We start from the raw sequence: 23,495 nt of genomic DNA, 5'->3' as shown, positions 1-23,495 counted from the left end.
TCGCCAATAAAAATTTATTTGTGCATTAATATTCAACCAACATAGATTAAACAGGTTTAGGGTAAATCTATTGATTGCATGTTAGTCAGAAAGCGCACATAAATACGAGTAGAATAAAGTAGAGGCCTATTATTAGGGCGAGTTCTTTCTCTTTTAGATTGTATTTGTACATTCATCCCCGAACTTCCAATCTTGGTTCCAGACCTATTGGAGTTAACGATCTCCTGGATCGTTAAGGGTGTAACATTCACCCTGTGAACGGTTTACAAGTTCCTAAAACTTGTTGGCGACTCTTTTGCTCTAGCTTAGCTTCCTTCCCTTTGGACACCACCATGCTTAAGTGTATGGTCACAGTGGGGCTCAAGTGTGGGATGGTTTGAAATATTCCCTACACTAACCCTTTCCCTTAATTTATTCAACCCCTCTCTATAGCCACTTGATGCGTTATCGTCTCCACCCCAACCACCTGTTTTCCTACCGCAATCACTTAGCTCCTACCCACCACAACCATACCTCGTCAAAGTAAGCCCATGCCACCACCACCTTTAATCAAAGTCGTTGTGAACATGCCTTATCAAAGGAAGGATCGGTCATGGAAAACCCTTGCTATCACTAACGTAGTTACGTAAGTACTGAATGTTTAGGTCAAACCCATTTTGGATCACTTTTTTAGGTTTTTGGCTCATGGGTGTCTGTCGGAGACTCCTACATCATGGTATACGCGTTCGTAGGAGATGTCCTTACAATGGTATGGACATTTTTGACAAACATCCATGCTATAATTTAGGTATCTCACGCAGACGCCTATACCAGGCCACAATGGAGACTCCCGGAGATTTAAAAACGCTTATACCATGGTAGGGGTGTCTATGTTAAACGTATTTTTCATGGTAAAGGCATCTGTGTAAGACGTCTCTCTCCACAACATAGTATAGACGTCGTACACAAACGTTCATAATTTATTTGGTAGTTAAGAAGGTTGCACTCACAAGCCTTTTTTTTTTTTTTTGGTGAATGATAGCTTATTATTTGTTCGACCGTGTGTAAAAGAAGTAGATGAGATGCTCGATATTTTATAAATCTATGAAGCAGTATCAGGTCAGATTTTGAATATGGATAAATCTAAGGTCGATCTCTTTTAGACTAAATGTGGAGCTTGCAAAGAAAAAATTGCTTCAGACGATTTAAGGCAGTTGAAGACCATGAAAAATATCTTGGGCTTCCTACTTATATTGGTGCGTCTAAGAAAAATATTTTCCAAATTATTCGAGATCGAATCTAGAAGAGGATGACGGGTAGAAGGAAAAATTTCTCTTGCAAGCGGGAAGAGAAGTGCTCATCAAAGCTATTGCACAAGCCATTTCGCGCGTATGCAATGTTTTGCTTTGCCAAAGGGTATTCTTGAGGAAGGTGAAAAGATGTATAGATAATTCTTTTAGTGGTTAAATGTGGCCATAGAGGAAATTAGCTTGGGTGGCATAGGAAAAAATGTTTATGCCCAAGAAAGAAGGGGGTATAGCCGTATAGGTATGTGGTTCAAGAATATAGAACGTTTTAATGAAGCACTCTTAGTGAAGCAAGGATGGTGAATCCTCAATAATGAGAGCTCTTTGATGACTAAGGTGTTAAAAGGGAAATATTTTCCATATACTTCTTTTCTGGATGCAAAAATTTGTCCTACAACGAGCTATACTTGGAAATCTATAGCTAATGCTTGATGGGTCCTTGAAAAAGGAGTAAAGAAGATGATTGGGAGTGGGTAAAGGATGAAATATAGGAAGATATGTGGGTGCGTGCCTACGTTACTAGAGTTTCGAATTTTTAGTTTGCCAATCTAGGAGGGGGCATGGTCCCAAGTTTGTTAGTGAGTTACCTAAAGATGGGCATTGGGACATTGACTTGCTGCATGAGCCTTTCTCGAAAGCTGAGGTGGAGGCGATTTTAAAATCCCTGTTCATGTTTAACATTGATGGTTTTTGGTCATGGAGACACTCCAAATATGGAGATTTTAGTATGCAAAGTGCGTATAACATGCTGAAAAATAGCAAAGCTTCTACTTCTCCTTCATATGGTGAGTTCAAGTGGAAAAAATTATGGCTTGAAGTCATCCCTCTAAAAATCAGATTTTGTTTCTAGGATAGAATATTGCATATGCTGGTTACTTGTCTTGAAGTGCGCATTGTTTGGTCGCATTTTGTTATGAGGTTACAGACTTACAAGTGCCAAATTTTGAAGGAGGTAACTTTCGTCAGTGGTGTGTCAATGTGGCTAAAGATTGTTTATGGACCTCGGTGGTGGAGTGTTTTTAGGTTCATTTTGTGGGGCTTGTGGCTCTATAGAAACACCTGGGCGTTTGATAAAGGAAAGTTGGAGGGGTGTCATTAGTCACAAGGCAATGCAATTGGTGAGTGAATATGAAGTTATTGATGTAAACGGTGGGAAGAGGGGGGGGGGGGGAGTGGAAGAGAAAATACTTCTAAGTGGAGGAATCCTATGGGTGGAATTTATAAGGCTAACTCGGTTGTTGCGGTATTTGATAGGGGTAAGATTGGTTTAGGGGTGTGGTGAGGGACTCAGAAGGTGATGTTGTGGTGGAGACTTGTAAGCAGATCAAGGGCAGTGCAAATGTGGATGTTACCGAGGGACTAGCTATTCGTCATGCTCTTAGCATCACCATAAAAGTTGGATTTCACAACCTCGTCCTTGACACCAATAATCTGAAGTTATACTATGCACTTAAAAATAAGAAATTTGAACCTTTAGATTATGGGAAGCGCATCAGGACATCCTCCAGTTAGGCTCCTCGTGTAGCTCGTGGTCTTACTCATTAGTGAGAAGATCTGGAAACGAAGTGGCTCATTACTTGGCATGTTTAAGTAGAACCTATGAGGGTTGTAGGGTCTAGTTAGAGAAAGTCCCTACCATAATTCAATCTTTTGTTTTGGCTGACTCTGCTATTTATTCCATGGTTTGCTTTTTGTTAAAAAAGAAAAGAAAAAAAAATCGATTTTTAGTTTTGAATTTATTTTACTGGAAATACGTATCTTATAATATTTTGATTACAATATTACAATGAAAATTATACAAAAAATAAATATAACAGAGAAGTATCACTTTACCAAAATGGTAAGGAGGACCCTGATTAATATCAACCCTCATGGTTTTTTGCAATTTGGAGGATGAGGTCACAAGGCGAACTTCTCACCACTACACCAAACTTTGAGGCCCTTGACCCCATAGTTATTGTACAAGTATTTATTTATAAGATACCCTTCCATGGCCTCTTATAGCCAATTCGCAAATTCCTTTCACACTAGCTGAATAGATTTAACTCTGACTTTTCTAAATTACTAGAAAATCATATAGAAGTATATAATTAAGCCTGTCATATTCTTTCTACAATTACTTGCCCCTATTTCTTCAACATCTTGGTTTGTAATTGAAGCGCCAAGAGAACAAATCTTATAATCCTATAAATTTCTGCTGTTTTATCAAATTTCTGCTGTTTATTAGTCTCAATAAGCATAGTGATCAAAATGTATGAGCTACAACATGACAATTCCTTCTTGTTCAAATGCCAAGTTCTCCGTGAAATGCTTGTATGTAATGTTTGCATAAAGCACGCTCACTAGACAAGTTACCACGGAGAATTGAATAACTCTTCCCAACGACCATGTTTTTCATAATAAACCTCTGTGAAAATGGATAGTTGCTGAGTTTGTTATCACCAGAACTACAGACAGGAATGATCAGCAAGATTAATTAAACTGGAAAATACAGGGTGATATCTAAAAAAAGCACAACATTCCAAGGTACCTTGTCCAAAACTCCTAATCCTCCAAAATCACCCTAAAACATCAAGAGTTAAAATTGGCTTAATTGTGTAGAGTAGAGAATAAAGAAAACTATTTCATCAAATCAGCTGACTGAACTGGTATAAAGCAAAACACACTAAAGTCGATGTACAATTAACAATGAACCCACATTAGGTAATGTAAAGCAAGGTCAATACTTGTGCAAAGGCTAGGATAACTCCTGAAACCAAGAGAAAGATGACTTCCTCACAGAAACCCTTAACAATGATAGAAAATGCTAAAACAAGACGACAATCAAGTTCAACGAAAAACTTAGTCTTTCGTAATTACTTGCTGAGGTCAGCAAGGTGTCCATTCTCAGGGTCAATCTTTCCTTTCACCTCTGTGCCAACCTCTTGTTTTGAGCAGCTGCCATTCAAATGGCAATTGGTATTGGTATCTCCATGCTGCAGATAATTTCCATTTGCTTCAGATGGTTGACTGCCCGAAGCAGCAAGTTCTTTCACGCTGCTGTGGTTTGCATGCTTGTGATGGTGATGATGGTGGTGACGATCACCTTTCTTGTGTCTATGTTTGGCAGCTTCATCACAGTTATCATCAGATGATTTTCCTAGTGATCGGCTCCTCCTATCATGCTTGTGGCCATGAGAATCCGAAGAATCAACACTGTGTGATCTTCTGTGCTGTTTGCGGGACCTCCTGTGATTTCTCTTTTCCAGCGAGTCATCATCACTAGAAGAATCTGAGTCATTAGACCTGGATCGACGATGACGCTTGTGGTGCTTGGAATGGCTTCTCCTCCGATCATCCGCTTCAGAGTAATCAGAAGAATCAGAGTCTGACTTCTTGTTGCGTTTGTGGTGCCTCTTGTGAGATCTCCTCACAGCAGCATCTTCACCAGAAGAGTAATCAGAACTAGAATCCTCGGATCTTGAACCATTGCGAGATTGCCGACTGTGCTTTCTCTGAGAGCACTTCCTCCTTCTTCTATCTTCTTCAGAGCTATCACAATCATCACTGCTGTCATTTGAGTCCGAAGAGCGTCTCTTTGACCTATGCTTGGATTTCTTCTCCCTCTTCTCATCCCCAGAATCAGAATGGGAGTGCTTTCTGTGCTTCTTATGAGATCTTTTTCTGGACTTTCTGTCCCCATGACTGCTGTCAGATTCACTCTCACTCTCGTAACCAGATACAGATTTTCTTTTATTCTTTTTTGCCAACTTTGCCTTCCTTTCTCTGGCTTCGGCATCAGCTCTTGCTTTTGCAGCAGCTTCTAGCCTCTGCTGCCATTTAAACGGGGCTTCTTTCCTTTCCAAAACTCGCTTCTTCTTCTCCTCGACCAACTGAATGAACTTCTTGGCATCCATTTGGATTCAAAAACCAGCTCAAAAACTGCATTTTGGTATGAAGATGCAGGAAGTACATCTCATAAAGAGAAAAATCCAGGTTAGTTCTTCTATCAACACTTAAGCGCCAGAAATTCAAAATGAGTGGAGGATGTATAAACAAATATACCACCCAGCAAATAAGCTTTCCAGGAAAAAAAATGAAGCAGACAAAAACCAAGGAGACACATTAAAATATGATTCACAAACTTTATTCAAGATCAATATAAAAAACAACATGCAACAACCTGAACCTGAAGCATATGTATGTAGAACTGTAGATTACCAAGGCAAAACATACTTATAAAGATTGCTATTCTTTTGAAACAATAATCACCATATTGTATAGCAAGATCGAGTATTTAGTGTAATAATGAATCGAAGAAGGACAATGAAACACTAATGGCGATTAACCTATTTCCCGCCCCACCAAGGAGAAAAGAAGTGCTATAACACTCTTTGCTATGGGATTTATCTATACTCCCATTCAACTTGACAATTGCAGTCACCTAAATAACAATACACTTCGTATATGGAAGGCAAAGACTAGAACTAAACCATAACTGTCAAATACGGAGTATTACTAAATCATATTCGAAATCAGGCCTTAATATAAGGGCTTGTTCTCATTGACTGAAATGAGAACAACTGAACTGAATTTATTAGAGCTGAACTGAAATGAATATTTTATAAAGGAAATGAAATGAAAATAATCGTATAAGAAGAGGCACTAACTCTATTTTGCAACAGAATTCCAAAAGCCGGTGATAAATAAATGCGTACACAACTACACACCACCAAAATACTCTAACAAAATTCTCAATATAACCCCTCTTCCCAAAATTCACTTTTGAAAACCATAACACCGATAACAAAAATTCAGGGAGCTCAGTAGATTGGCCAATTAAGCAACTACACGGTGCATCGAGAAATCGAGAATTATCACCTAATAGCAACTGAGATCAATATCATGATTCGCCCAAATTCATTTTCAAAGAACTGAGCAATACACAATCTAATGAGCAATACACATACAGAATCAATTAACATGCTTTCTATATCAGCATCTACAAGATTTATTCTGTAGCAGCAAAACCATGGAAGCTCTGAAACGTAATTCTTACCTTGTGCAAGAAGTTTGATTGATCAAGACCCAAATGACGAACAGAATTCGAAATTGGTCAGGTGGAAACCCTAATCAAGGAAGTGAATAAAATTTGAGAATTAATGGAAGCAAACCCTAAATCGCGCAAATAAATAAAGGGGAAAACAGCAATAGAAAACCCTAACGATTGAATTGAAAAAAAAGTCAAAGTGTAGAAGAATTGAAGTTACCAGGTACAAGAAGTAGCAGAATCTGAAATGGAGACGACGAAGAGAGAGAGGAAGACGGATGAGGTGGGAGATCTACAGGAAAGAGAGAAAAAGAATTTCAGAGTTATATATACTACTTGTATTATATCTTCCAAAAAAAAAAAAAAAAAAAAAAAAAAAAAAAAAAAAAAAAAACTACTTGTATTATACAGTACAAAGTACAACGAACTAACTACGAATATCACAAGGTCGAGATTGAGTGATAGCTTGAGTGTTTAGAGTTTCCCTCCCGATTTCAACCTTTTTAGGAGATCCTGAGATCGAATAATAAGCATACTCTATCTATGCTCCGTATATAAATTCGCGCGTTTTGTTGTATTTAATGTTTTTTTGCTTACTGTGCCAGATAAAAAGTTTTACGGCTGACGTGTAAATATTTTCTCGTCGTTTGATGGGTATGAACTTGAGGTAGAAATGTTATTTTTTTTACATTGAATAACTTTCACTACATTAATAGATAGGTTTGTTTCGTCAACGCTAACCAAACACTCACGAACATTACCAAGACCATATTGAGGGTGACGAATGGTGTTACAATCAAAGTTACGTTATGTTAATGGTTTTTTTTTTTCATTTTTATTTTTTTATAAGATACGTTAATAATTGTTATTCATACCAAATATAGAAAGTTATATTTCTATCCCGGATTTAGAAATGAAAAAGACTTATTGGTCCTCATGAAAAACATGTTTTTTTAAGGATCATGAAAAACATGTTTTTTTTAAGAATCATGAAAAACATAATTTGTTCTCATGTTGAGTATTGTATTTTCCTAATTTACAGCGTGTATTCCAAGAGCGAGTGATGCTGGCCAAATATGCCTCCTACTACTTCATCTTGCGATGTTTACTGGCTATAGGTTGCTCAATTTGCTTGTTATTCCTCCTAGATATATAGCAGGATGTGATATGATAATGTGATGGATGATGCAAGGCATTAAGTTCTAGTACTATCCTTTTTTCATACTCATTTGGAGAATATAGTTATGCGTTCTTGCTTTTCAAATTACCTTACAGGATCTTAGCGGACATCTTCTTTGGCACCCATTTTCGCATCATCTGTCATAGATTAGAAATAGCTCTACTGTCTATTCATTTTGCTTGTTAATGCTGGCCAAATATGCCTCCTACTACTTCATCTGTCATGTTTCCATTTTGCTTGTTAATCATCGACTTTTCATTTGGGTTAGGTTTAGTAACATCTAGTTCCATCAGAAATCTAGCAAATGATACTCCTAAGTCATCAAGTATGTTCTCTGCAAATACGGTATTCCCAAAAAAATTCCAATTCATCATAGAATTTGCACCGAAACAATGAAGTGTAAAGAGTAGGCAAACTAATCCACATCTCTTAGAACCTCATGGAAATTAAAATTTTCTGACCAAGCTTCACAATCTATGCTTTGCACTACCCCAACACTAGGCGTGTCTGACAATAAATCACCACTGTAGTAGCTCATTGTTCAGACAATATATCAACTTCTACTTTGTCTGATTGCACCACTGACTTAGTCCCTTTATCGTAGTGGGGGAAATCAAGAGTTATTCCTTTAGCTGCATAATTAGCACCACTGACGATCTGAACAATATGCTGTATCATTTCATCCTTGCCTCATTAGCTAGAGCTCAAAAGCATTAATGATACTTTCACTGCCACAACACTCAATCCTCCTATATATTTGGTGCCCCACTGTATCATGAGGTTGCTCTATCACCATCAGGTAGTCTCATAAATGCTCTCATGACATGCATTAACTGCTCGCATGACCTTAGAATCTACAGGGATAGCACTCGGATGCAGAGATTCAACTATCAAGGTTTTTCTATTCCCAATTGTGAGCTAGGTTGAGAGATTTTGTTCAAATCTATCAATATTTGCCAATCATCTATGGCTTGAGTATGTCATGAAGATCCTTGACCTACTACTGAATTTGAACCAACCATGCCATTTGATATCTTCTTCCCCGTAGGAAGCAGGTTAGCAAGAGACCTAAACATGCGCCCTAAATCGCCATGAGAAAAATTTATTTCTCCTAATAACTTTCAAGAGCAAGTGTTGTACAAATCTTAACTGGCCTTTTTTCGCATGTAAAAGCAACATTTACTTGAGCAAAAGTTGAGACACAGGTAACTGCCTGCTCACTAAACCTGCAGCACAAAGCAAGAATTTCAATCATAAACATCTTCTCTGAGCAATACACTAGATAATTAGGGTCAAATTTGTTCCATATATTCAGTTCAAGTGTTCTTGCATCTTAATCACTAACAAAATTGGTATACACAATACTAGCAAATATTACTGCAATAAACAATTATACATGTTCTTCAATCATTAACTTTACAGAGGAGACATTGATCACCATTCTTCATCTCGATTCCATCTTGATTTGTGATTCAATTGCATTGATTGTGCATGAAGCATCTATCTTAAAGAGCATATTTTTCTAGAATACCGGCTTTGACTGCACATCTTCCATTTTTGGGTAACTAGCTTCTCACATCTCCACATGAGCTGGCCTCAGCATGTACAAAATTACATCAACATATTCACAGAGGCTCTAAAATGTAGTGTCATCTTTTGCTGATAAGACATCACATTTCTGATCAGTCGTGCAGAACTTGCTCATTGGTTAGCCAAGTTGGCAAAAGAAGTCTTCAGAAATTTACTTCTTCCATCCCAAAGCTTTGAGATCGTTTTCTTTCAGTTCAACATATTTACCAAGCCTACAATAGACAAAGAACTAAGAACATCACATATCTATTATAATATAAACAGAGTAATTTAAACACGGTTTCTACTCTATGCAAAGCATCATAATAAACACCCCAAAGACATCTACCTGCTTTTCGGTGAAAATAAAAATAACACTTCCTCTGTTGCTTTAATACTTGCTTTAATAAAAATAATACCCAATATACTATTTGTTAATACTTGCTGTAGTTAATGTTTGCAATCAAATAGACAAGTTTTTCCCTCCCTTTTTTTCCCAATACCTAAAATCTTGTGCACTCTTCCCATGTTGCAATATTAAAGGAATGGATGAAGTACGATGTATTCATCAAGCATCAGTAAATAAATATAGAAGTGCATCTAAATTCCATTTACTAGAAAAAGGCAAGTAAAGTGCAGCTATACAAATACCTACTACTTTATCCGAAGGCTAAAGAGATTAGGATAACTGCTACATTATCTGAAGGCTAAAGAGATTAGGATAACTACTACTTTATCTGAAGGCCAAACACATAAGTAGCCATGCTAAAGGAACCAAACTTTACAGACATACCAAATTCACTTGTCAATTGTCATGCATAATCAATACATTAATCCAAGGTTTGCTAATATTTTCGAAGTTACTCATATTTAAACTTGCATTAACAGAAAAACACAAAAACTACTGCACTACTTTTTCTTTCCTAAACTTTGCACAAGTTAGGTATCCACATATATCCTTATTCCTCTAATAGAAAACTTCTGATTTTCAAGGCTATTGCAAAGGCTAGTAATGTAGTCCAGTCCACTGCACCCAATGACCAAAAATAGCAACCACAGTCAGGGTTTGAAGTTTTTTCCAAGTGGCATTTGAAACAGATTCCATTAACAGCTTCATAACTTACTATAATTTGTATTTCTTAATTATTAGAGCTAAATCACACTTCAAATCTACTGGTAATCATTCACCACAAATTTAATGTTAGATTTTACACCTTATCCCTTATTGTGCCTTCGGGGATTTGGTGTAATGCTTTCTAATGAGAGGGGGAAAAATAGTTAGTGGCTAGATTTGGACACTGATAGTTCAGAAAAATAATTAGCCATAGCGAAAATTAGTTTTTACTTTATAGGGACATCCCAATAGGGAATATGGAGTAAACATCTAGGATTGGAAGGAGTCTTGTCTATCTTAAGTGTTAGCTTGGTTTCTATCTTAAGTGTAAGCCATACTGAAAATAATTTTTGGCATCCTTCTCATTTATAAGACATACTTCCCAATCACACCCATTTGCAATTAAAATAATTTTGTGGTTCAAGCATAGCCTTCAATGCTACACTACCAAAGTACCAAAAATTTTGTTTTTCCTAGCATAAGGAGACCTATTAGAGTGAAATGCTTTTGTGGTTCAAGCATAAGCTCCAATGCAGCACTACCAAAGAGCCAAGAAAAGTTTTTCCCTATTACAAGGATATCTATTACAGTGAATTACCTAGAAGCATTTTGGTACAAATTTGGATAGCTTCAATTTGCTGATTTCTCCTACTTCTGCCATAAGAATACCAGCAACCTTATAGTGAGTTAGCACATGACCATTTTACATCAGCATAACAATCTGGTCTCTGTAAATCCAAGATCATTTGTCACATGATCATCCTCCCACTAGCTACTATAAAGAGATAAGGTGTTACAAGGGATGTTGATATAGCAAACTAATTATTCCCCTCTATGCGCCCCCCCCCCCCCCCAAAAAAAAATAAAAAAAATAAAAAAAAAAAACACACACACTCACACACAAAAACAAAAGATGCACACATTATTCTCTTAACAGTCGAATTAAACATGCAAATGCTATATATTACGCATTGAAGGGGCATTTTATATAAATAATGCACTCAGCCACATTTTACAATGATTGAGATGTATTAAGCACAACTAAAACATGACCACATGAACATAAAGATACATAAGGTTATCCTCCAGAATGTGGAACTTAATCAAAATATCTAGACAAGTGGAAAAAAAAAAAAAAAAAAAAGAGAAAAAATAAAAATTATTAAATTACCCAAGGTCAGAGGAAAGCTTGAAACCACCAATACGTACACGTTTTAGGGAATGGATCTGTATGAGAAAGGAAGGGAAATTAGTTGAAATTGATGCATGTGACACACAAACATAATAAAATGAGATGCTGCCATTTCTTTTATGTAGTCAACTAGCAATATGAGAACTTATTGAGAAGGGAACTTTTTAAATTTGTTTTCCTACAGAATAGACATTAACCATCATTTTCACCATCAAAGTACTTTAACATGATGAGCCATCAAAATATTCCTGCATAATTGTACTACAATAATAAATTTTTCAATGCAAAATGTGCAAACCTCAACTTATCATACAAATAGTACAATAAACATTCATGCTAATGAAGTGAGGCTAACCTACTACATTATCCCTTTGTTTTAATACGTTGGCTTGGTAAGCATCAGATTAAAGTTAGTGGTTTGGCTCCATATCAAAGGTTTGACCAAATCCAACACCTCATGTGGGTGCGGTTAGCATCCAGCTTGCTATATAAAAAAATGCTGATAGAGGCAGCGTTTTTGGATTGAGAAGGTTGGAAATATATTATTTATTTCATTTAGGCTCTGTATAACTTAATTTCCAATTGAGTGGAGCCTCAGTCAAGAACAGGCTTAAAAAAAAAAATCCTCTTCTAAATCTTAAATAATAATAATAATAATTCATAGTAATAAGGAAATAAAAAAGAAGTAAAATTCAACAAAGTAGAAGAATTATACTAATAAAAAAGAGTAATAGAGAATAATGGCAACCAACCAAAATTGAGTGAAGCCTCAATCAGTTGCATCCATGATAGATATTATACTATTTTGAGTTTTAATTCTAGGGAGAAAGTTTAATCAACTCTCAACCAAGAATTAAAATACAACATTTCAAAATCTGGAAAAATATTGAGAAAAATAACTAATGATTTTTCTTGCATGTAAATAAAGTGTATGGAAGATGAATTGTAGTAAGAAGTCCATGGAAATTTGATAAATTGGCTTTAAGTACTGGGGAGATAAGACTGAAGCGGAGAATCCAGAGAAATTTGATAATATGGCTTTAAGAATTGGGAAGATGAGACTGAAAAAGGGTAAGTGCCAAAAAAAGTTCAGTATTTTGTATATATGTCTAATAACAAAGAATAATCTGTATGGCACAGCATTAGTGACTTGAAGAAGGAAATACAAATAACAAATGTTTACTATCAAGCCAAAAAGAGGAAAATAACCTCAAGTCCAGCTTTTTTCACCAGTTCTCGAACCTCATGGTTTCTTCCCTCATTAACCTATCAATATAAGAATGGCAGTAAGCTGTCAGATGCTCAGTTACCCAACTAGACACAAAGCAATGGAAGCATCAAATAATTATACTCCATAAGTACCAAAACAGAGGCTTGGGGAACGATTATTGTATCAATATCAGTTCCCTCAGCTCCAATAGTCATAGCATAGAAATACAACTTCAATACTTCAAAAAGGGAAACACACACACACACAAACACACACACAATTTCATTATATTTTAAAGTGAGTTAAATCTGACATCATCTGTTCCATTCAGTCACAAAATTAAAAAAGGCAATATTACATATTTACTGATTTCCAGATTTACAGGACACAAGAGCATTAATTGACTTTGCTCAACCAATAGTAATGAGACCCATCCAGCTTGTCTACTAAAGAAGCAGTATAAAGCATGATTTATCTTTCTATACAGATTTATGGATTTACCACCTATACATTACATCCAATCGGTACCTTTAAACCACAAGAAAAAATGTCCCAAAGAACATAAGCCGTGTGGTCAATTTGTTTGTAGAGGCTCCAAAACTATGGCAAACTTAGATCCATCATCAAATAGGTGAGTCTCCTCAAACATGTGTGCTCAGAATAAAAAGGCTGAAGAATATTATTTTCATGCATACTGTGAGATGGCAACTATTATTTGAAGCCAGCTGTTTAAAATCATCAACATAGGAGTGCTCACCCTATGCTTTGTTCCATCTGTAAATTATCAATGTGCAAGTTTGAAGGAACAAAGGAAGGAGGTTTACACAAAGAGCACACTTGTTTAGCCTTTAGTTTTAATCGTTGAACATAATTCCAGAATCTACCAGTTTCCACACTATCCAAACAGTGTGGGACTTCTCTTTACTTTCTTCAGAATGACTAATGCATCTTTGTTTTTCATTAAAAAATTCGATAAATTTCTTTTATCAAAATATGAAGCTAAAAATTACTACTACCCTCGAAGAATTACATAGAGATAATGACAGAGAACTATTCAACTAAAGAAACTGAGAACAATACCAGACTTTATTTATCTTAAGATTGAAAATTTTATAAAGAGATTAGTCCATTGCAAATCACTGACACAATTAATGTACAATACCGTGATGCTTACCACAATACGCAGACGAGATCTGAGAATATCTGGCTGTCGAGGCAAGAGTTCTACGTATTCAGGCGTACAATGCACACCATCAATGATTGTTCCTTGGATAATGGCCACTAAGTGTCGTTTATGAACTTCACCATTAACAGTGGCAATGTATCTTCATGCAAAGAAAATTCTATCACCATTCATAGATTACATATACTTTGCAATACAGCAGTGTTGTGATGAGTGATGATTCAATTAAATTATAAGTACCAGAATTCACCACAAGCCACCAACAAATCAAATCATGTTCTCACAGACAAAAAATTTCTTAATTTTGTAAATATATAAGGATTTGAAGAGAAGATAATTATGAAATGCAAATAAAAGAAATACACCAAACTAAGACAGAATAGAGGCACGATATTAGTATAGCATGCATTCAAAAGACCATGTGACAGGCACCAAGCCTAGAGTATCAATAGATGCAAGTGGAAGATTAAGACCATGGTTTAAAAATATGGGTTTGGTCGCGATCACTGGAAAGCCACGCAGTGCTTAGATTAAGCATATGATGCATTGATCATGGTTTGTGTTGCAGTTATCGCAAAGTGAATTTGACTTCGATGGTGTGATGCTCTATCTTGAAAGGGGCTATGTTTTCTAACTTGCCAATTTTGTGATGCTCCCTTCAAGATAATTTAGAAAATCAAAGAGATAGCTAAGTTAGAAAACATAGTCCCTTCCAAGCTATGATGCTCGGACTCTGGTAGCCATGTTTGACATTGGTACATGTCCAAGTGTCCAACTTGGCAATTTTGTGAAAAACCTCAGTGGCCCAAAATGAAGAGTTAAATTGACTTATCCATGTCTGAGTGTCAATGATCCAACATGATTACTTGAGGAAAGTGAAGAATAAGAAATGTGTAGCTTTCAAGAATAGCAAAATTATGACTCCAACTGGTTGTGACTTTCTTTGGAAAGACATCCTAGAAAGTGTCTCAAATAACAATACAAGCTACTAATTATAATGGATGTCAGCTTGAATGAAGTGTTGATAATATGTCAAAATCAGATGATGAAATTTGCAGACGGGAACTCAACCAATGAGTGAGGATTTTACATAGCAATATACAAAAGAAATTTCCCATAGGCCTATGAGGGATTGATGGCTATAAGCCTGTAACCAAGTACCAAGAAAAATGATGTATAGGTGTTAAAAGCAAAGGCAAATCCTATCAGTATGTGAATTATCAAGGATATGCATGAAAGTGCAAGTAATCAAATTAGAACACTAAAAGGGGATGGTGTTTTATGCTATAAATATAAGAATTCATAAGGTACGTGTTTTGAGTCCATTTCTTTTTGCCTTTGTCAAAAATGAGCGTTCTAAAAAATTGGGGGAATTCCATGGTGTGTCTGTCTGCCTTTGGTATACACACAGGACTTCATCAGGTATGTACTTTCAGCCCATTGCTCTTTAAATGATCTTTTTAAAAATATTAGAAGAATAATTACACAGTATAATGTATTTGCTGCCTGAATAAGCAGCATGATTTTATGTTCGAAAAAGCATAATAAGCTTCTAGCCTGCTACTGCTTCACAGACAGCACAAGTTGCTAGTAACCCAGTGCCATTTTGAGTTCAATGATAATAACCAAGTGGGATAAAAAATTATGCATCAAAAATTGAAAATAAAGTTAATTCAGATTTCTGATGCTTCTACATACAAGCTCATAACACAAACTAAACATCTTTTCAAGTGGAAATCTAAAATATCAAATGTTAACTTCCAAATGGAGAGTAATAATAAAAGAACTACTTACTCCTTTGTTAAATTAGAAGATGGATGTGATACTCTTTGAGCAAAGTCACCTGGATAAAAGAAGCAAATAGCTATAACAAAATCTACTAGACTTGAGGTCATACTTAATATTTTAAAAATTGAAAGCTATACAAAGTACAGCAGTTACCATCATTGGTTATAATAATTAGTCCAGTAGTTGCAACATCTAGGCGTCCAACAGTAAAAAGCCGTGGCTTTGGCTCTCCAGGATTCTTTTTGTCCTAAATATATATATATACATACATATTAATTGACGTTAATAAAAGAGATAATATGCATTTGAAACATGACAACATTTCAAAAAACAGAGATCACAAACAGAGAAATTTGAGGGGCTAAAAATTGGAGTCAACAGTGCGCATACCCAACTCTTCAGAAAATCATCACACAAGGATAAAATAGACTTGGACTCTTTCTCACCAGAAGAGCATATGTATCTGCAATGATATAATCATATTAAGCAGGAATATAAATCATTTCGGGGTACTAAGTTGAGACGAACTCTGACAGAAGACATGCACAAGACAGTAAGAATTTTTTCTTTCTTATTCACAACTTTGAGAATGGAGTAGAGTTGGTGAGTGTCTGACCCTTTAGGTTTGTTCAGAGCAAGATACACCTTTGATGGCAACTTTTTAGGTAGGCGGCTTCCCTTGACATAAATAATATCCTTGGCAGGATCAACTTTTGTCTGTGCATCACCACTAGTTAGTTAAAATTGCAAATACAACAAAACAAATCACTGATGGAAAGTGAAACAATAACCATGGAAGAAGCAAGTCAAATCAGTGACACAAGATATTCAGACACCCTAGCAAAAAATTAGAAGCAGTAACTTAAAAAGCATAGCAAACCTTTTTTTTTCAGGAAAATAACTAACTAATTTATGTGAGTGTAAAGAGCAGTTAACCTGAGGTGTATCGCAGACAGAACCATTGACAGTCACCTTTCCCTGAAATATGAGCTCCTCACTGCTTCTCCTTGATGCCACTAAGATGAGAGATGCAAACTTAGAACAAACATAAGACATATGCCACCGACTAGCAATTGGCAGTAGAACAGTATTCCAGTAATTCATTCTAACCTAAAATGACAGATTCCCCCCACTCACATTAATTTTTTTCTTCTCTGTAATTTTTTAATCTATTATTCAATCTAACTACATTTACCTCATGTCCTGATAGCAGCCTATGTATGCGATTGGTTTTCAACTTTGTTGGCTGCAAATTGAGACTCAAAAAGACCTACAATCTTACCTTATCACAATGCAACATAAAGCCTCTGTTGGGTCTGCATTGAGATTGAACTAATTCAGGTAGGTGCAGCAAGTATATAATGTGGAAAATTGTGGGAATAAGTGAATAACCACCAGCCTATCAAGAACTAATTCAGGTGTATTCAGGAAAATCTGATAATGTTTTCTGTTAAACACAATCAGTAACCAATATAAGCAGAACCAAGGCACAAAGAGATCATCCAATGACACCCATAACCTGTCAATCAGAGGGAAAAAAAATAAAACCCCAATTCATCGGATGAAGTACCACATGGTATGTTGTGTAATACTGTAATTTGCATAAACGATCCTCATTAAAGTGTTGCAGCTGCTGCTATGATAAGGTAACACATGAAGTCAGTGGATGCCCTGCATACTACTGAAATGTAGAGTGACTCCAGACTATGTTGCCCTGCATACTATTGAAAATTACAGTGACTTCAATGCTATATTTTGCTTCTGGTCTTTATACTTTCTCCATTTCACTAAAATTGCAACACTTTGACTTATGCACAATTTACTCTGCTTTGACTAACTTTTACGATTTATGGTTACGTAAAGATATAGGCATGTGGGATCTTGTTAGATTCACCTCGATTTATATTTTTGATAATATCAAATTTTATAATTATAAATTTTTGAAAATTAAAGATAATGAAATAAGACATTGGAGAGCGTGAAATGAGAACCATTGCAATTTTAGTGGAACGGGTGAAGTATATTTCTATATATTACCTATTCATAAACCGCGTGATTGGTAGTTTGACCACAAAAACCCCAGCAAAGCAAATACAGTGAAGCAGATCCATACAAGTGATTTCATATTAAGGGACGAAGAAGGTAAGAACAACGAAGAGCTGGTGAATTGAAGGTCACTTAGAAACTAATAAAAAATTTTAAACCATCAAACAATGAAAGCTAAAACTTGAGTTATGAATTTATGATAACTCAATGAAGTGCAGTGGCAGCAGTAACGGAAAATTACTTTACCCAGAAAATCACCTGCCTCAGTTAGCTAGCCAGCAGCTCATCAGCACACAAACACCATATTAAGCTAGCTTCGTAAAGCAAGAAGACAATTTGATCCTAGATCTTAGTCACAATAATGAGAAGTCAAGAAAATTGATAATTGAAGTGTGTGGTGGGACATGTGCAGGGTCTTTGATTTAAATGGGAGTAGATTATCTCAAAAGTCAAAACGCATTTGCTGTGTCTCACATGAAAACTCTGTACGTAAAAAGATGGTGTTTTAGTGAATACTATGTTTTATTCAATGATTTTGCTAAATCAAACTTTTTAAGCTTAACTAATACTTCCTCCATTTTTATTAAGATGACTAACATTTCTAAAAAGAAAATGTCACAATACTTGATAGTAAACTCTTTTTAATAATCACGAATCATCCACAAAAAAGATGGTGTTATAATGAATACTATGTTCTATTCAATGATTTTGCTAAATCAAACTTTTTAAGCTTAACTAATACTTCCTCCATTTTTATTAAGATGACTTAACACTCCTAAAAAGAAAATGTCACAATACTTGACAGGAAACTCTTTTTTATAATCACAAATCACCCACAATTAACCAGCCTCATACCCATCCTAATTAGGGCTGGCAAAAGCTGACCTAACCCGACAACCCGACCTGAACCTAACCCGAAATAAATGGGTTTTAATTAAAATTTTCAACCCGTTTATGTAATTGGGTCAACCCGAACCCGACTTGAAAATAAACAGTTCGGGTTCGGGTTGGAAATCCCAACCCGAAAATAACCCGCCTAACCTACTTAACTAATTTTGGTCAGAAAATCATATCCCATTTAACCCATAAGAAATTTTTTCTTGGGTCAAGGCCAATGCAATAGATAGTCATATAAATATAAACTAAACCCTAAATAAAATTGATTCTTCATTTCTACCGCCTTTCCTCCTATCAATCATTCTCTCTCTTCACTAGGCTCATTCGCTCTCTCTCCTGATCTCCACTATAGCGGCATACCACTTTCCTCTAACTTTCTTCTATTTCACTAATACACTAATTGAGGTAGTAGATTAGCCGATTAGGTGAGGATTTATTCTTAACTTCTCTTCTGCAATATCTAGCTCTTGAATTTTGATATTTCATTACCATAAATTACCCATTGAAAAGAAGAATAAATTCAACCAAGACAAGCTGGAGAATATTGATTATTGATTTCTGCAAAAGTTATTTTTTGTTGAAAATTGTAATACAATACGAAGTAAGTAGTACAAGTATTTGTGAATGTAAATATGTATTAAATGATTCAATTTTTTAAAAAATATTAATGGCTACATTGTGTTAATTCGAGTGGGTAAATAACAATTTTGTTTGGTTTTAACTTTTAAGACTCATAAACACGCTTTAGAAAAATCAGGTTAAATGGGTTGGGTTCAGGTCAACCCGTTTATAAACAAGTTGGGTCGGGTTAGAATTTCTGACCTGTTTATGTAAATAGGTCGGGTTCAGGTTTTGGGGTGTTGACCCGTTTATCTAAACAGGTCGACCTGAACCTGACCCGATTGCCAGCCCTAATCCTAATGAACTAATCTCTAAATAATCAGCCCAACCCAAAACTACCATCCCTATATTCCCAACACCATTAATCCTACTAAGCCACCACCACCCTTATTAAACCACCACGGAAAGCACCACTCCGATAAAACTAACCACCACCCAATCAACCTTGTCTAACGAACCACCACCAAAAGCACCACCCCGACTTATCGAACCATCACAGAACCACCCTTTCCTTCCTTGCTGGATGACCACCCCAACCACTATACCACCACCACCCCAACCATCTTTACCCTCAACTCTATTATCTCTCTCCTCAACCCTTTTCCTTCCTCACCTCAAATTGTCTTTGTTATCACACACACCACTGCCATCTTTGCTGTTCTAGAGAAAGAAATGTAAAGGCAAAAAGAACGAGGAAGAAAATCAGATCTGAAAAACTACAAATGCTTAGTGGTGGTTTGATTTCTTAATCAACTTTCTCCTCTTCTCGAAAATTCAAAAGCCCATTTTTATGGTGGTAGCTTAGTGTGGTATGGTGGTGGTTTGGATGTGAGGGTAGGGTGATAGTAGTCTGATGCGGTTTGGTGGTATAGATGAGGGTGATGGTTCTTGTATATTAAATGAGAACGGTGGCATTGGTGGTCTTTTAAATGAGGAAGGCAGCTAGGGGTGTTCGTGGTGCAGTTTGGGACGGTTTGGATCCCAAACCGCAAAATTGCGGTTTGCATTTTTTCAAACCGCACCAACCGCACTTCTAACCAAACCGCACCGCAAAAGAGTCAAATTGAGCAATTGCATGGTCTCCACTTATATAATATATAATAAAACGAATAGAGTATAACATTCAACCCATTCCATCCTTACAGAGTTGTCGATCCTTGAAGAAAAACAACAATTTCTTATAGGAAGAATGAAACACCATTGATAGCGGTCGATGGCCGGTAATGAAAAATAATGATGAAGATTAAAGTTTGGGCCTTTTGGAATGGAGGGAGACTAGTCAAATAATAGGCATGCTTTATAATTATTATTTATTATTTCTTACATATTTTTAAAATGGTTTCAATCCTAAAAAATATTCACTGGAAAAACAAACGACACTAGGTGTTGATAATTTTATGCAGACTAAAAAATCTTAATGATCATCACTAATAAAAATTTAATGATTACTTCCCTAGTTCCTAATTATAGAAAATATAAATTCTCACTTTGCTATTTCTACTTTTGCTTTCATTTCCACATATGTACCATTTTCAAGTTACATAGTTATGAGGTTGTTGATTAAGATGATCTGCCGCTTTCAGATGCGTAAATCTCCATAAACTTGGAGACAAAACGCTTTACTACAGGCAAAAAAAAAAAAAAAAAAAAAAAAAAATCATCATGCCTAAGCCTAACTTTTATGCACTCACATTATTTATGATCCAAATCTTTCTTGAAGTCCTTTGAAGCCTCCATTACATAAAATGTCAAATGATGAATGGAACCCAACGCCTAAGCTTTTTCTTTTTTTTTTTTTTTTTTTTTAACTTCAATTCCATGACATTTAAAATGAATAGCCAATAGATACTAATGCATTATATTGCTATCCTATAAGCATAAAAACAACAAGACTAAAGTTCTAACAAGCTTGGATTTTTCATTCTGTGACAAAACTTTTCTAAAGTATACCAGTACTTGGTGCATAAACACGAGCATAATGCTACTGGTACAGTGTACATTGTTTGCTAGTATAAGGATATCTAAATTCATTATCTACCTTCCTTAAAATTAACATTCACTATGACGCTTGAGCCTGCCATGCCTATCAGCATTAGTAAAAGCATTGTTCTAAAACTCTTCAGTTCTCTTCGGGTACCAATGTCAATTCCACCACATAGGTATGAACAATTGGACACTTCGATTTAAACCAAAACATGGAAAAATAGCTGAATTTTAAACACTTGGACACAAACCCATGTCAACCACAAACCAAAAATACATTGGCTTAGAGCCTTAGACAGAAACTCTTAGAGCAAAAACTAAGAACATGGAGCTTTTATTCTAGCACTTTGTAAGTTATGCTAGCATGATTCTCTCTATTTAGAGCAAAGAACAATAATACGAAAAGACTACACAAATACACAATTCCGAAGAACAGGTTCATGTTCGTTCAAAGGGTCGACAAAATCATTTATCACAGCACATTATATCCAGCAATCCAATAGCTTTAAGAGCAATCATCTGAGTTTTCAACCATTTACATAAAGGCACAAATTTAATTTAGGAACAAGATATATAAGAAGCTAAAAATGGAAAGAATTAACAATTAATAAACATTTATTATACCGATTTACTTGTAAATTGTCATAAATTCCCAACTTAATAATAAAAAAGCAAGTATATTAAAGGGCTGCATATAGCATTACCCTTTAATTTAATTGAACTTTTTCAATCAATTTCCCCCAAATTTAAGTAATTAGCCTAAATACAGCAGTTCTCATGAAATTCACAGCATATTTGTCAAGAAAATCTAATAATCAATCATACTTAACACGAATTTCAACGTGTTAATCCACAATTAATTATAATAACACAATTATACAGTAATCAAATTCACACTTGAATGAAATAAAATTCTCTCACCTCCAGCAGCAGCAAGTACCTTAGCAAGACGCTGAGGCTTCTCCCCAAACTTCTCATTGTAAAACCTACGAGCAGCTTTCGAATAGCGAGGCTCTTCAACCATCTTTTTCTTCGTCGTCTTCGCCGCAACCACCTTCTTCTGCTTTCCACCTTCGGCAACCGATTGAAATGAGCGCGTCGTGGGAAGTGCATGGAGAATCCATGGTGCGGAAAGCTTGGGGGAGGACAACAATGGCGGATTGTCTTCGATGGAAGAAGGGAAGGAAGTGAGTGAAATGCGAAGGCAAGGAGAGAGAGTGTGGAGGTAGGTGCGGTGGATGGAGAGGAATGATGGTCGAGTGAACTGGAGGGTTGAAATTGCTAGTGTTGTTGAAGCGGTGGTGATGGTAATGGCCGCCATTTATGGTGGTTTGTGATGGAGGTGGTGGGTGTGGGTGTGGGTGTGGGTGTGGATGTGGGTGTGGGGGGTTTTGGATAGGGGAGTGGAACTGTGTAGTGCTGAAGTGCTGAGCGAAACAAAAAGGAGCAGTATTACTATTTTCGCCTTTTCGGACGTATGACATATTGAAATATAATCTCCTCATATTTAAATATTTGCTTCAATTTCATTATAAATACTCCCTCTGTTTTTAAATACTTGCTCCATTTCTCCATCCGCGGAGTTTTAGGAGAAATTGAAGAAATTAATAAAATATGGAGGTAGTGGGGTTGGTGGAAGAATAAAAAATTGTAAAAAATCAAAAGTAGTGGAGAGAATTGAAGGAGAGAGAATATGAAATTAATATTGTTGGGTCCACTTGGTGAGAAAAATTAATTAAATATTGTAAAAGTTTTCCAAATAAGGAAATGGAGCAAGTATTTAAAAACGTCCGAAAAAGGAAAGTGGAGCAAGTATTTAAAAACGGAGGGAGTACAAGCTAAGCGACACACGAAAATTCGTGTGTGTAAATATAAGAGGCTCGTTTTTTTTTTTTTTTTTTTTCAGATGGTAGTTTTTTTTAAGGTGGTAGTTTTTTTTGTTTAGATGGTGGTTTTTTTTTAAGAATTGTAGCTTTTTTAAAAAAAAATAAAAAGACAAAATTGAGAGGGGTGTTTTGGGAAAGTGAAATTTATCACCCAAAACCCCCTCTCACTTTATAGAGAGGATATATATAATTTTTTTTTATTTTGCCGTTTCTAAATACTTGCTCTATTACTCTATTTGGAAACTTTATAATATTTAATTCACTCTCTCACCTAGTGGACCCAACATAAAGTATATTTTATTAACTTCATATTCTTCTTCTTTCAATTCTCTCAACTACTTTTGCTTTTTACAATTTTTTATTCTTTCACTGTACCCCACTACCTCCGTATTTTATTATTTCTCTAATTTCTCCTAAAACTCTGTGCATGAAGAAATGAAGCAAGTATTTAAAAATGGAGGGAGTATTTTGTAATATTCAGTTTTTGTACTAAGGGTATGTTCCAATTTAC

At 35.7% G+C, this 23,495-nt stretch overlaps 2 protein-coding genes across 4 annotated transcripts; both read right to left on the bottom strand.

The window, feature by feature from the left end:
- Positions 1-3,857: 3,857 nt before the first annotated feature.
- Positions 3,858-6,647, bottom strand: LOC110712996 (pre-mRNA-splicing factor CWC22 homolog). 2 transcript variants are annotated; one of them, XM_021891487.1, is made up of 3 exons: positions 6,536-6,647; positions 6,325-6,394; positions 3,858-5,240 (listed from the first exon to the last, which is right to left on the bottom strand). In XM_021891487.1, the coding sequence occupies exon 3, from the start codon at positions 5,180-5,182 to the stop codon at positions 4,142-4,144; it is 1,041 nt and encodes a 346-aa protein (XP_021747179.1). In that variant the 5' UTR covers positions 5,183-5,240; positions 6,325-6,394; positions 6,536-6,647; the 3' UTR covers positions 3,858-4,141. The 2 variants fall into 2 exon arrangements, with proteins under 2 accessions (XP_021747179.1, XP_021747237.1); XM_021891545.1 differs by having other exon boundaries at positions 3,858-5,207.
- A 2,093-nt stretch (positions 6,648-8,740) lies between these two features.
- Positions 8,741-22,583, bottom strand: LOC110712856 (putative ribosomal large subunit pseudouridine synthase SVR1, chloroplastic). 2 transcript variants are annotated; one of them, XM_021891335.1, is made up of 10 exons: positions 22,020-22,582; positions 16,488-16,567; positions 16,168-16,268; positions 15,942-16,014; positions 15,705-15,798; positions 15,558-15,606; positions 13,755-13,905; positions 12,580-12,636; positions 11,350-11,405; positions 8,741-9,297 (listed from the first exon to the last, which is right to left on the bottom strand). In XM_021891335.1, exons 1-10 carry the CDS (start codon positions 22,417-22,419, stop codon positions 9,237-9,239), a joined length of 1,122 nt encoding a protein of 373 aa, XP_021747027.1. In that variant the 5' UTR covers positions 22,420-22,582; the 3' UTR covers positions 8,741-9,236. The 2 variants fall into 2 exon arrangements, with proteins under 2 accessions (XP_021747027.1, XP_021747096.1); XM_021891404.1 differs by lacking the exon at positions 8,741-9,297 and having other exon boundaries at positions 11,346-11,405; positions 22,020-22,583.
- Positions 22,584-23,495: the final 912 nt, after the last annotated feature.

Source organism: Chenopodium quinoa, unplaced genomic scaffold (genome assembly GCF_001683475.1).
Source record: "Chenopodium quinoa cultivar QQ74 unplaced genomic scaffold, ASM168347v1, whole genome shotgun sequence".
NCBI lineage: Eukaryota > Viridiplantae > Streptophyta > Magnoliopsida > Caryophyllales > Amaranthaceae > Chenopodium > Chenopodium quinoa.
This window is presented reverse-complemented; position numbering and strand designations above follow the sequence as displayed.